Source organism: Portunus trituberculatus, chromosome 42 (assembly GCF_017591435.1).
Source record: "Portunus trituberculatus isolate SZX2019 chromosome 42, ASM1759143v1, whole genome shotgun sequence".
Taxonomy (NCBI): Eukaryota; Metazoa; Arthropoda; class Malacostraca; order Decapoda; family Portunidae; genus Portunus; species Portunus trituberculatus.
Window position 1 is genome coordinate 20277413 of NC_059296.1, and position 13295 is coordinate 20290707.

At 33.4% G+C, this 13295-nt stretch overlaps 2 protein-coding genes across 3 annotated transcripts in view; one reads left to right on the top strand and one right to left on the bottom strand.

Annotated features, from left to right (window-relative positions):
• The window catches only part of LOC123517721 (lysophosphatidylserine lipase ABHD12-like), a 261492-nt gene extending 251476 nt beyond the window's left edge, over positions 1-10016 (top strand). The window contains exon 9 of the mRNA XM_045278105.1: positions 9272-10016. Within this exon, the coding sequence (XP_045134040.1) occupies positions 9272-9286 (15 nt within the window). The 3' untranslated portion in view covers positions 9287-10016. The remainder of the gene's footprint in view (positions 1-9271) is intronic.
• The window catches only part of LOC123517719 (multiple C2 and transmembrane domain-containing protein-like), a 638372-nt gene continuing 634280 nt past the window's right edge, over positions 9204-13295 (bottom strand). For both annotated transcript variants that reach the window (XR_006678551.1, XR_006678552.1), the window contains one exon: positions 9204-12250. The gene's annotated coding sequence lies outside the window, so the exon portion shown is untranslated. The remainder of the gene's footprint in view (positions 12251-13295) is intronic.

The window sequence follows — 13295 nt, forward strand, 5'->3', positions numbered from 1 at the left end:
TATATATATATATATATATATATATATATATATATATATATATATATATATATATATATATATATATATATATATATATATATATATATATATATATATATATATATATATATATATATATATATATATATATATATATATATATATATATATATTTTTTTTTTTTTTTTTTTTTTTGTCCATGACAAGATTTCATAGTTGAGAGAGGCATATCTGTGATCATCTAAAGCAGGGTGGCAAACTTTTCAGTACTAGAGTCACATTAAGAAAATCACAATCTTATAGGGTCACATACTATATTAACCTAAGATTGTTAATATCTAAAGAAAACCCACTCTCCCACCCATGTGCACACCTATAGGAAGCAAATGAATTGCTCACAATATTATTTAGTGTGGTTTGTTAACTTTCTTTTTAGAATTTATTAACATTTGTCGTACCACATGAATTTCTTTGGTGGGCTGCATGTGGTCATGGGCCATAGTTTGCTCACACTTGATCTAAAGATAGAGAGTAGAAACACTGAATGATAGATTCCTTTCTGTATATATGTAGGTTAAATAATATGTAGTTTCACTATCTTGAAAATAGGAAATCATGAAATCTGTTTAAAAACTGATATAATTCTAGATACAATTGGTCCGTACTACTTGTGAGTGTAATGTTATTATTATATTTTTTTTTTTTTTTTATTTCATTTTTATTTCATAGCTCAGCACATGATGGCATGAATTTGTGTACCACATCCAGTGCTACTAAGTCGTACTATGGCATCACTCTCAACATATATGTCACAGAATAGTTTTTTTTTATCAATTGAGTTCATAGAAAGAGGAAGATGTCATTGATTTCTAATCCTTAAGACAGGTGTTAAGAACTTATTTATTAATCATGACTGGATCATGAACAGTAGATGCCACCTTGCTCTACATTGAAGAGCTCATGACTAGGCCTACTGATAAATAAATTAATTTTGTGTGTAATAGATAATTGATAAATTTATACCATTTTTTCCACATTCATGCCACATTCAACATTAATTTGTCCTAACTTCATCCATGAAGTTCAGATCTACGACACTTTTTTTTTTCCATAAAAGGGCACTTCAAAGTTATAAAGGGGATACCAGTAGAGTCTTGTGAGTAATGGAAGCAGTAAGTACAGAATGACACAGGCTGAAAAGCATTGTGGTGTTACTCTTGTGGCTGTGTAAGGCAACAATGAATTCCATGGACCCATTTTATACTGATATTTGGTTTTCACTGAAAACAAAATACTGTGGTAGTATTCAGATCTCATAGATTCATTCTTCACACCCTGTCTCATCTCCCATCCCAGCGCACTGGTATTTCATTCATGCAAGTTAAGTAGGTATTTCACATTAAATTGAAACTAGGTTTGATGCAGTCAGTAATGTTTTATATTTTCAAGAAAATATGAAGATATTTATGTGTCATTTCATTTTAAGAATATTTTCTAAATTTCCTCCACTTGAGAAAATCTGATGCACAGTGGCCTTTGGAAACATGTTTACAAAATGTGGATTTATAAGGCAAATGCTTCCAGTATGATATAAGGTTTGACATTGCTGTGTCAACCGTTATGCAGTATGTGGATAAGAGATCGAGGTGAGATGTTTTGGAATGTTGTGTGTACTAAAATCAATATACTGTGGACTAACTTATTTTTTTAGATTTGTCGAATACATTGTTGGTGTGTCTAGATGAAGGTGAAGAAATTAATCTGGAGAAAAATTTCATTGAAAAGCTAAGTGAATGCATTTGTAATCTATTAATATTTCAGGGTTTACTGTGTGACAGGCTTTTGCAGGAATGAATGGGAGGAAGATGGTGTATGCAGAACAGACAGTAAACATGTACTCTTGGTCAACAAATATGGATGTTCTTGTCAAAGAAACAAGATCATAGACCTTAAGAGACAGGAGATACGAGTATCTTGCCTTTCTCCCCTGCCCTTACCACCATGTTAAACTAATTCACCACCACCTTCACCTCTAATTGACAGCATTGCTTTTGTAAGTATCTATGCAGCATCCTGCTTTATTTCATGGTTTAGTGTGTGTGTGTATTACCTAGTTGTAATTTTACAGGGCCTGGGCTTTATGCTCGTGTGGCCACGTGTGTGTGTGTGTGTGTGTGTGTGTGTGTGTGTGTGTGTGTATTTACCTATTTACCTAGTTGTAGTTTTACAGGGCCTGGGCTTTATGCTCGTGTGGCCCTGTCTCCATATCTACACTTATCCAATCTTACTTTAAAAGTGTGCACACTCTTTGCAGACACTACTTCTTCATCTAAACTGTTCCACGTCTCAATACATCTCTGCGGGAAACTATATTTTTTAATATCTCTCAGACATCTTCCCTTTCTCAGCTTTTTACTATGCGATCTTGTGCTTCGGATGTCATATTCTTCTCTCAAGATCAGTTTCTCATTATCCACTTGGTCCATTCCGTTGATCAATTTATAGACTTGTATCAGGTCTCCTCTCTCCTTCTTTGTTCCAAGGTTGGTAGATCCATAGCCTTTAGTCTCTCCTCATATGTCATCCCTTCAAGTTCTGGGACCATTCTTGTAGCCATTTTTGTAGCCTCCAATTTTCTTATGTGTTTCTTTTATGAGGGGTCCACACTACTCCTGCATATTCCAATCTAGGTCTTATTATAGTATTTATCAATTTCTTCATAATTTCTTTGTCCATGTAGTGAAATGCTACTCCAATATTCCTCAGCAAATTATATGTTTCTCTAAAAATTCTATCAATATGGCTTACTGGTTGATTGTTTTCTTCCATCGTCACTCCTAAGTCCTTTTCCTTTTTTACTTTCTCCAGTTCTACACCATCTCCCATCTTATAGATTCCCACAGGTCGTCTTTCACTCTTTCCCATTTCCATGACATGGCTTTTGTTCACATTGAATTCCATTTCCCACTTCTTACTCCATTCCCAGATCTTATTTAGGTCTTCTTGTGTGTGTGTGTGTGTGTTTACATATACATAATTAGAACTACTAGTTCAACAATAAATTTGTATCAAAGTAACAGTTTTATTGATTAATTTGAAATATCTTGCTAAAACATGGATGGCTTTTATTGTGTGTATTTTAGGAAGTGGATGTGGGTTTCTGTGATGTAGAACATTTTACCAGTGTTCCTTGAAATTTGGTACTTTTAGTTAAGAAAATTTTCATAATTATCATTGCTCACATATCTGGTGGTTCACTGTATATGAGATGTAAAAACTCAGCAATATACACATTGACATGAAAATAAATAATTGTTTAGATTTATGCTTGTACAATCTATGAATCTTCCTCAAATACACTTCTCTAGTTTGGTGTCCACACAGGCAAAGTTCTTCAGTTCATTCAAGATGCTGCAAGTTGAGATCTTGGGAGGTGTTGTGAGTATTGAAATTTCACTGATACTGTTTACTTAACAACTAATAAAAAGTCAATCTGTAGTTGTCATTATAGCATACATCTCAGTTGGGTTTTGAAGGCTTAGTTATGCAGCAGTTGAAATATTAGACTTGAGATTCTTTTCAGTTAAGTATACTACAATATATGTATAAATATTATTTGATTTGGTCTACAAATTAAAAAGTATCCTTCTTTTGTTATAAGTCTTTCTTGATTCTGAGCTCTTGGGTAGTAGTGCATATTTTGCAGATAGTTGTGGCACACTGGTTTAGCACTTCCTTGCATGGGAAATAATCCAGGGTTTGAATCCCTGTTGGGTAGAACAATTTGGCCTCTGGTAGCTTCATTGTGTATATGTAGTGCATATGTAGTTCCTGTTCACTTAACAGAACATAATTTCTTAATATGGGAAACTGTATAATGCTCCAAGCTGCGCTGAATTTAACTTTAATAGGTACTGTGAATGGGTTTCAGTCAGGTAGAGTGTATCAGACATTGATTTCAGATTGTAAATATTATTATTTCCAGCATACATATTGGTAAAGCCTGTGTATAGTTTTCTGTTGGCTTTGTATTCTAATTACTTCATCCACATAGTGGACTGAGTTTCTCTTCAAGGGAGATAGCGAGGACAAGATGACATCTTATTTCAGTGTAGTAATAAATGCAAATGTACTATTTGGTGTTGAGAAGGGATGTGTTCAAATCTCCTGGTCTGATCACTTTATCATTTTATATGTGTAAAGAAATACACTGCTAGTATTCTTCCAATGTAGTTTTGGTATAACATGAAAGTTTCTTTAGTAATAATTGAAATAATGATAGTAGTGGAGGATGCAATAGACATCTGCCAAAACAATAATTACTCCCAGTGAGGTCTGAAGTATTGGATTAGGTGGTGCTGTAAACTAATCAGTAACCCAACTGTAGATCTTACTGAATATTTCCCTTTGTTTCACAACACAAAAGAGCAGTCACAATCCACTCCCAAAAGATAACTCTTCTTTCACACAAAACTACATGCACCTAGTTCAACACGACAAAATGCAAGAAAATAGAGTTTGGCAAGAGTGAAAGAAGAATCAGGAGTATATACAAGATAGGAAATGAAGACATAAAAACCAGTCATGAAGAAAAAGACCTTGGGGTGACAATTACCAATGACCTATCGCCAGAGAGACATATAAACAAAATAATTGGAGAAGTATTGAACTTATTGAGGAACATAAGAGTGGCGTCAGATATTTAGATGAAGAAATGATGAAGAAAATAATTACTGCAATGATAAGACCGAGGCTTGAATATGCAACAATACAGTGGGCTCCGAACTTAAAGAAACACATAAGGAAACTAGAGAAAGTACAGAGGGCTGCAACAAAATGGTGCCTGACTTAAGAGATTTGACTTATGAAGACAGACTGAAAAGAATGCAACTTCCGACCCTGGAAAACAGAAGAGAAAGGGGAGACCTGATAGCAATATACAGAGTGATGATTGGCATGGAAAAATGGATAGGGAAGATCTGTGTATGTGGAATGAAAGAATGTCGAGAGGGCATGGGAAAAACTAAAATGGCCACTTATAGGAGAGATGTGAAAATATAGCTTCCTCATAGAAGGGTGGAAGCATGGAATAGTTTAGACGTGGAAGTGGTCAACGCAAGGAATATTCATGATTTTAAGAAAAAGCTGGACATTAATAGATATGGAGACGGGACAACACGAGCATAGCTCTTTTCCTGTATGTTACAATTAGGTAAATACAATTAGGTAAATACATACATGACCGACTGGTATCAGAAAACACAGCCTTGAAATTGAGAATAACTGAATGTGAAAAGGTCAATGGAATAAACCAGGAATTAAAAGAGATTTTAGAAATAAGAAAGCAAAATGACACTCTAAAAACCACATGCCAGAACTTGCAACTAACATAGATAGTTTGTTATCAAGTATATTGGAAGTTCGGGATTATTTGAAAGAGAAAAGTTAGATGTAATGTGTATTGTTGAAACAAAACTGAAGAATGAGATACATGTCAACTTTAAAGAGGAAAGATATAATACCTGGAGGAGGGACAGGAAGGATAAAGGGGGAGGAGGAGTGCTAATAATGGTTCGTGATAACATTTGTGCAATATGGAGAGGATAAAGTGGAAGCATTGGGAGTAACAATCAGAACAGAAGATTTGAAGAAGAAAAATCATAGTTACATTATGTTCCACCAAAGACTAATACATGGGGATCAGAAGAGCATAAAGATATGCAAAGAGAGACAATAAAGTATCTGAATAACATGATAAGAAGAGATAGAAGAATACTCTTAGTTGGAGACTTTAACTGTAAAAAATAAACTGGAGAGAGATGGAAGTAATGGACAATGCTGGGCAGTGGAGTGAGAAAGTGTTACAGATGACTATGGTTAATACAATGGACCAGTGGGTAGAAGAGTCAACAAGATACAGGGGGGAAGAGGAACCATCGTTACTTGACCTAGTCTTCACAAAAAAAACCGGAGTCCCCTCCAATCATACAATACCTTAGTCCAATGGGGAAAAGTGATCATGTGACATTAGAGATGCAAATGCAGGAGGAAGATGAGATAAGATACAGAGAGGACTATAAAGGAGAGAGATTAAATTATGCAAGAGCAGATTTTGAAAAACTAAGGAGTTATTTTGCTGATATTGAGTGGAGTAATATTATGTGCAGGAAGACTGTACAAGAGAAATATGACATATTCTTACAGGAATACAATGAAGGAGTAAAAAAGTTTGTTCCTGTTTATAGAGTTCAGAAAAATACATACATGGTACAATGCTAGATGCTTACAAGCAAAAAAGGCAAAGGATAAAGCGTGGAAGAAACTTTTAAAGCAGGAAATGACTATAATAGTCGGCAGTACAAAGATACTAGAAATGAATATATTAGAGTAAGGAGAGAGGAAGAAAGAAAGTTTGAGAAGGATATAGTGGATAAAAGCAAGGATGAACCAAAACTTTTCTACAAGTTTATAAACGGCAAAACAAAGAATAAGGAAACAATTGAAAAAATAATTAAAGAAGGAAAGACATACCAAACAGAGAAAGAAATGTGTGAAATAATGAATGAGAGCTTCAAAACGGTATTCACTGAAGAAGATGACTTCACAGAACCTAATAGGACATTGAATTGCCTAGGATTACAGGAAATTGCAGTTCATAAAGAGGATATTGGAAGATTACTGGACAAGTTGGAAGTCAGGAAAGCAATGGGGCCAGATGGTGTATCACGCTCGGTGTTAAAAGAATGTAAAGAGCAATTACTGGAGCCAATTTGGGGAATAATTAAAAGTTTAATAAATGAAGGGAAAGTTCCACTAGAGTGGAAGAGAGCCAACGTAATACCGATATTTAAAGGAGGAAAGGCAACTGAACCACTAAACTACAGACCAGTGTCACGTATAAGTGTCGTAGGGAAGTTATGTGAAATAATTATCAAAGAAAAATAGGTTAAATTTGTAAAGAGGAGCAAGTCATATCGAACAGACAGTTTGGTTTCAGGACAGGGCGGTCATGTGTATCAAACTTATTAAGCTTCTACTCCAGGGTTATTGCAGGACTTGAAAACAGAGATGGATGGGTAGACACAGTATACCTGGACATTAAAAAGGCATTTGATAAAGTCCCTCATGGAAGACTTCTTTGGAAACTAGAGAACATAGGAGGACTGTGTGGAACCTTGCTCGAATGGACAAGAGATTATTTGAAGGATAGAGAAATGAGAACTGTGATCAGAGATACATACTCATCTTGGAGTAAAGTAACTAGCGGGTGCCACAAGGGTCAGTGTTAGCCCCCATTATGTTTCAAGTTTATGTAAACGACATTCACATTGGGGTAAACAGCTATATGAATTTATTCACTGATGATGCAAAGTTGCTAAAAGTTATCAAAACCAGAGAGGACTGTATACTGCTACAGGAAGATTTAAATAAGATCTATGAATGGAGCAAGAAGTGGAAATTGGAGTTTAATGCCAAGAAATGTCACATAATGGAACTAGGAAAGAGTAAGAGAAGACCAGTATGGAACTATTTGATGGGAGAGGAGCAAATAACGAAGACTAAAGAGGAAAAAGATCTTGGAGTGATCATACAAGAAAATCTGAGCCCTGATAAACACATAAATAAGATATTTGGACTATCATATAGGATGTTGACTAATATAAGAGTGGCATTTCATTACATGGATAAAGATATGATGAAAAAAATCATCACAAGCATGATACGCCCAAGGCTGGAATATGCAGCAGTGGTATGGTCTCCAAGTTCTAAAAAAGATATAAGAAAACTGGAAAGGATACAGAAGATTGCTACAAAGATGGTGCCGGAATTAAAGGACCTCACATATGAAGAACGACTGAAGGAAATGGGACTGCCAACCTTAGAAGATAGAAGAGAACGTGTTGACCTAATAACAATATATAAGATAGTAAATGATATTGAAAAGATAGACAAAGAAGACCTGGTGCTGTTGGCGGAAGAGGATGGAAGGACAAGAGGACATGAAAAGAAGATCAGGATGAGGCAGTGTGTGTAGGATGTTGAAAAATAGTTTTCCACACAGAACGGTGGAAAAATGGAATGCATTGGATAATGGAATTGTTGCAGCACATAGTGTGCATAACTTTAAAGAAAAATTATATAAATGGAGACATGGAGACACGACACTATGAGCCCCGCTCAAACCCTGTACAATACAACTAGGTAAATACATAAATGATTGAGAGTACTGGTTAACTCTTGTATTAGAGGGATGGACAGAAGAGGAATGAGAGGAAGAAGAAAAAGCCTTGTGCAGTGAGGCCACAGGAGGAGGGGAGGTATGCAGTTAGCAAGATCAGTAGAATAGTTAGCATGAAAATAGCAATAAAAGATAGAAAGAGATGCAACATTTCAGCAGTCAGAAAGAGGATGAAGAGTCAGTCAGTCAGAGGAGGGGAGTTCATGAGACGAAAAGCTTTTGATTCCAACCTGTCTAATAAAGCTGTATATATATATATATATATATATATATATATATATATATATATATATATATATATATATATATATATATATATATATATATATATATATATATATATATATATATATATATATATATATATATATATATATATATATATATATATATATATATATATATATATATATATATATATATATATATATATATATATATATATATATATATATATATATATATATATATATATATATATATATATATATATATATATTTATTTATTTATTTTTATTTATTTATTTTTTTCCCATGCAAGTTTGTTTTTAAAATTAAGTTCATGTTCTCATAGAGTAGTATTGAAACAATGGGAAATGATGATTAATTGGAATTAGAGGTCCAAAACCTCAAAAATTACAATTTCAAGTAAAATTGTGTATTCTTCCAGATATGGTTCAACATCTGATATTAGGTTCATTCTTAGCAACTATCACTCATGAAATTATTCCATCTTGTTCCTATACAATGCTGATGGCATGTCATTATCCCATTGGCATTATTATTAAACTTTTTTTTTTTTATATCCATTCTTCTGTCCAAAGCAACTTGCAACCTTTGCACCCAAATAGAGACTTGAACTCAGGACTTCAAATATATAAAGTACAGACACTACAAAACGTAAGAATAGGTTATAACAATGTGCACCTGGAGGAGTGAAAGTACAGTATATGTGATGCAAAGTTTGAATGAAACTACCATAGTACAAAAGATATTTATTCAGAGCATAAGATAATTACAAGAGTAAGATCAATCCTTGTTTCTTCTCAGTCTGTGGCACCATAATGGCAGCGGTGGTTAGCAGGCAACCGAGACTCTGCCTGGGTGGCTACAAGTACATGGATGGGAGGAAAAGGAGTCAATGGATGTGGTCCAAACAGTCAATTCATGTACTCCATCAAAACTTTTGGAAGTGTTGAAGCAACATGCAAGCAAGTTACAAAACAGACATGTAATATTCTATTTCCTTGATATTTATGGAAGTGCTTGTGAAGAGGATAATACAAAAGCAGGTTAACTAAGGAAAGTAAATTTTTCACCCCACCTAAGGCAGTAATACTGTAGATATTAAATAAATCAAGAAGTTTGTAATCTATTAAAAAGCTGTTACTTTTGTCAGCTTTGAATAAAATGCTCCAAAATATTTTAAGAGATTTAGATGCATTAAAAATGCAATTTTTACATTAGCAGACTGTAATTCATTCTTCAATATTTGAATACTGAATCATAAATTTAAAGCTACAAGAAAATGTAAAATTTCTATACTTATGCATTAAGAAATCATTATTTTTTGCATAATTATTATAAGCAAATTATAAGTGTTCAAGTAAATAACATCAGGTATTGTAGTGCCTTAGTTTATAAAGTATGTCATGTGCATGTCTGCTATGGAACTCCCTGCGTGACCAATAACACACAGCTACAACAATAAAAATATAAGATCATGAGTTTTGCAATAGTATATCTATGGACAAGTCCTACCAACTCCTCCACTAGGGACACCACACACAGCACTCACGGGAACACACACTCATCTTATGGTTGTCTCAATGTACAAGAAGCTGAGGCCATCTTATGGTTGCCTCAATGTACAAGAAGCTGAGGCCATTTGATAAAAAAAAATGTAAATTTAACAAATCTTGCTTCGAATAGGAAAAAGACTATTCATGTGAATCTTTTACTTGAAAGTTACACATAAGGGACATGATATTTGGTTGATGCAACAATATAAGGATGCAAAAAGCATTTTAAAAAATAATCAAAACCTATTAAAATAAAAATTCAACAAAGATAGGTATTTTCATTTTCCCATAATTCTGATTGCAATATTTGAGTCTGTTCAAAATAAATCAAATAAGCTAGTATGGCTATTATTCATTTAAACTTTCATTATAAATTTGTGCCTTCATCTAGAATTGCAAATTAATAATTTCTAGAGATGTAATACATTTTAAACTAATTACCATGTTATATAAACCAGGTCATTATTATCCCTCTTTACTTTTGTTATCATTGCATTTTATAATATACTACAATTAATCTTTAATTCATGGTTTTATTAATAACATTAATATAAAATGAGTAATTAATGGTTTCAAAAGAGCATATGAAATGTATTTAATCATGTTCATGTTACATTTAATTCATTCTACTTTTTTTGCAATTTCATTATATAAAATACTGATATGGCATATGATATATATATATATATATATATATATATATATATATATATATATATATATATATATATATATATATGTGTGTGTGTGTGTGTGTGTGTGTGTGTGTGTGTGTGTGTGTGTGTGTGTGTGTGTGTTAAGGTGCACTGAAAGATATAACAAATACTCTTACTAGTATAATATTCATCACACTTCATTAGATGGAAAACCAAATTTCCAACATTCACAACTCTGTTGTGTACTTACCTCTAGCATCTAATATTAAACATAACATTTTAATTAATGATGTGTTCGCAATAGGTAACAGCTGCAAAGCACCACAAGTCTCACCAATGCTCTGGATTTTAGATACTGAAAATTTGAGGATGTCAGCCTATAGCTATTATGCACATTAAAAATAAGTACCAAACAAACTTCCCACCCAAAACCAGTTCAGATTCTTAACTACTTTATACAAAGTACACAATAATGTTATCAACTAAAATTACACAAAATATGTTGACATCGTTAGAGAATGAAGTGATATTCTACTTGATATCCAGTATTACTGCAAAAAAATATGAGTAATGGTAAACCACATTTGAGCTCTCAATAGCTCACATGGCCTTCCTAGCCTACAAGAATGGTGAAAACCACATGCCAGTGGCATGTATATTCAGGTAACTTTCAAGACGTCTTTTTCAGAGTTCTTCATAGAACTCAGACAGTGATATTTCAAGTTGTGTCCATACACATACTTTCAACAAAAACAATTAATCAAAGGAATCTAGTTAATTCATATCACTACATCTTGCTTGACATGAAAGTTCTCTTTGGGTTTTTATTGTCCATTTTTTTTTTTCCAATATTGGGGAATACATGTCCGTTAAAAAAACATTTTAGTGAGGACATTCAATTATCTAATTTCTAATATATATTATATTAATGTACATCATAATATAGATGTATGATAATGATTAACAATGAGTAATTGAGACATTGTACGTAAGAGGTGGACAACCCACGAGCTTACTTTTGAGATAATTGAGTTTAAAGTTTATCACTGATTACTGCTATTAAAATGGCCAAAATATATTATCATTATGCATCAAATTATGCATCTTCTGTCTTACCATATGGCTTTTAATAATTCCTCTTTTTTTTGGTTACTGCTGCAAATTTTACTCACCCCCTAATCTGCATTTTTATATAAAGTTTATAATGTTATAATAGGTATTATGTTAAAAATTATGTATTAGGGCTCACTCTCATCCTTTACATTGGCTTGAGACATTCAAATTCATTATCAAGAGCAATGCCTTTATGTTCCTGACAATGCCCTTAGCAGATTTACCAACCCAATAATAAAGATCAATTGGGGATTTATTTCCCATCCTTCCATGCTTGAACAAGGTTGGTGGTCACAGTGGTGATGGAATATACTGTGACTTGATGACAGGCATTACCTAGTAGTCCTCTTTCCTCTTTTATTGGGGCTCAGCAAGCCAGATATCCACATCAGTATTCAGGTTGAAGCATCACAGGAGCAGGGGAGTCAACATGTTCATTGCTGGATGAAGACATGTTTCTATAAACATAAAAAAAAGTGCTGAGAATTAAGAGAGTAATGTACATGGTGAAGGCAGAGGCTAGTATGGTGGTGATGTGTCACACATAGTGGGAGAATGACAACAATAACACATCATGCTGGGCTGTGATTGCTCAAGCACAGAAGAGCAGCTAAATGCTCCTCCGTCTTCATTGGGCCATGCATGTCCCAGTGTGTGCGGGGCTTGTTTCTCTCTCTTGTGTACAGTAGAGTTAGTCAATTCTACACTACAGCCCAAACCTCACTTTAGGCTTTCTTAGTTTAATTATTAGGGTGGTTGGATTTCCTCTGCCTAACCCTTCAACATGATAATCACACCCTTTAATAAAGAGTTCCCGCCTTTAACTCAAAACCTTCAGATTTGAGGGTTATCCCCCTTCTCGCATACTGTGCCTCAATTATAGTAATATTGATAATAATAATGTTATTATTATCATTATTATAGTTGATAATAATAATTATATAATAATAATAATAGTATTATTATCATCTTTAATCATACAGTAACTTGTACTTTTCTTATTCTTCATTAAGGAGATGAATGATCAGTAACTTTTCCAATAATGAATTGTGCAGACTCATAAAATAAATACTAACAATACAAGGAGAATGTTTGCCCAGTAAAATTAAGCACCTTTCTGAAATTCTTAATTAATATTTTAAGGTATAATTTTGCAGCCACTGATATCCAATAGGCCTTTAATATACACAGAGTATTTATATAAACTAGACTTTTCATCAATTGGAAAGCCATAATTTTGCATAATGTCCAATAATTGTAAAAGCATTAAGCATGAGAGACTTTATGCTTTGTATTCCTACAAATGCACAGTGCATACAGTACACATCCACTGTGTACTGGACAGTTTGGCATACTGTGCATCCTTTATAAGCAGGCCCTGAACAGGAGATAATGAATGACATTGCTTCCCTTCTTTAAGTGTTTAATTTCTAGTCAAATTTTGCACCATATATTGAGAAGTTCAGATGCATCAATGAAGATCATGTAAGAAATTGGAACAAT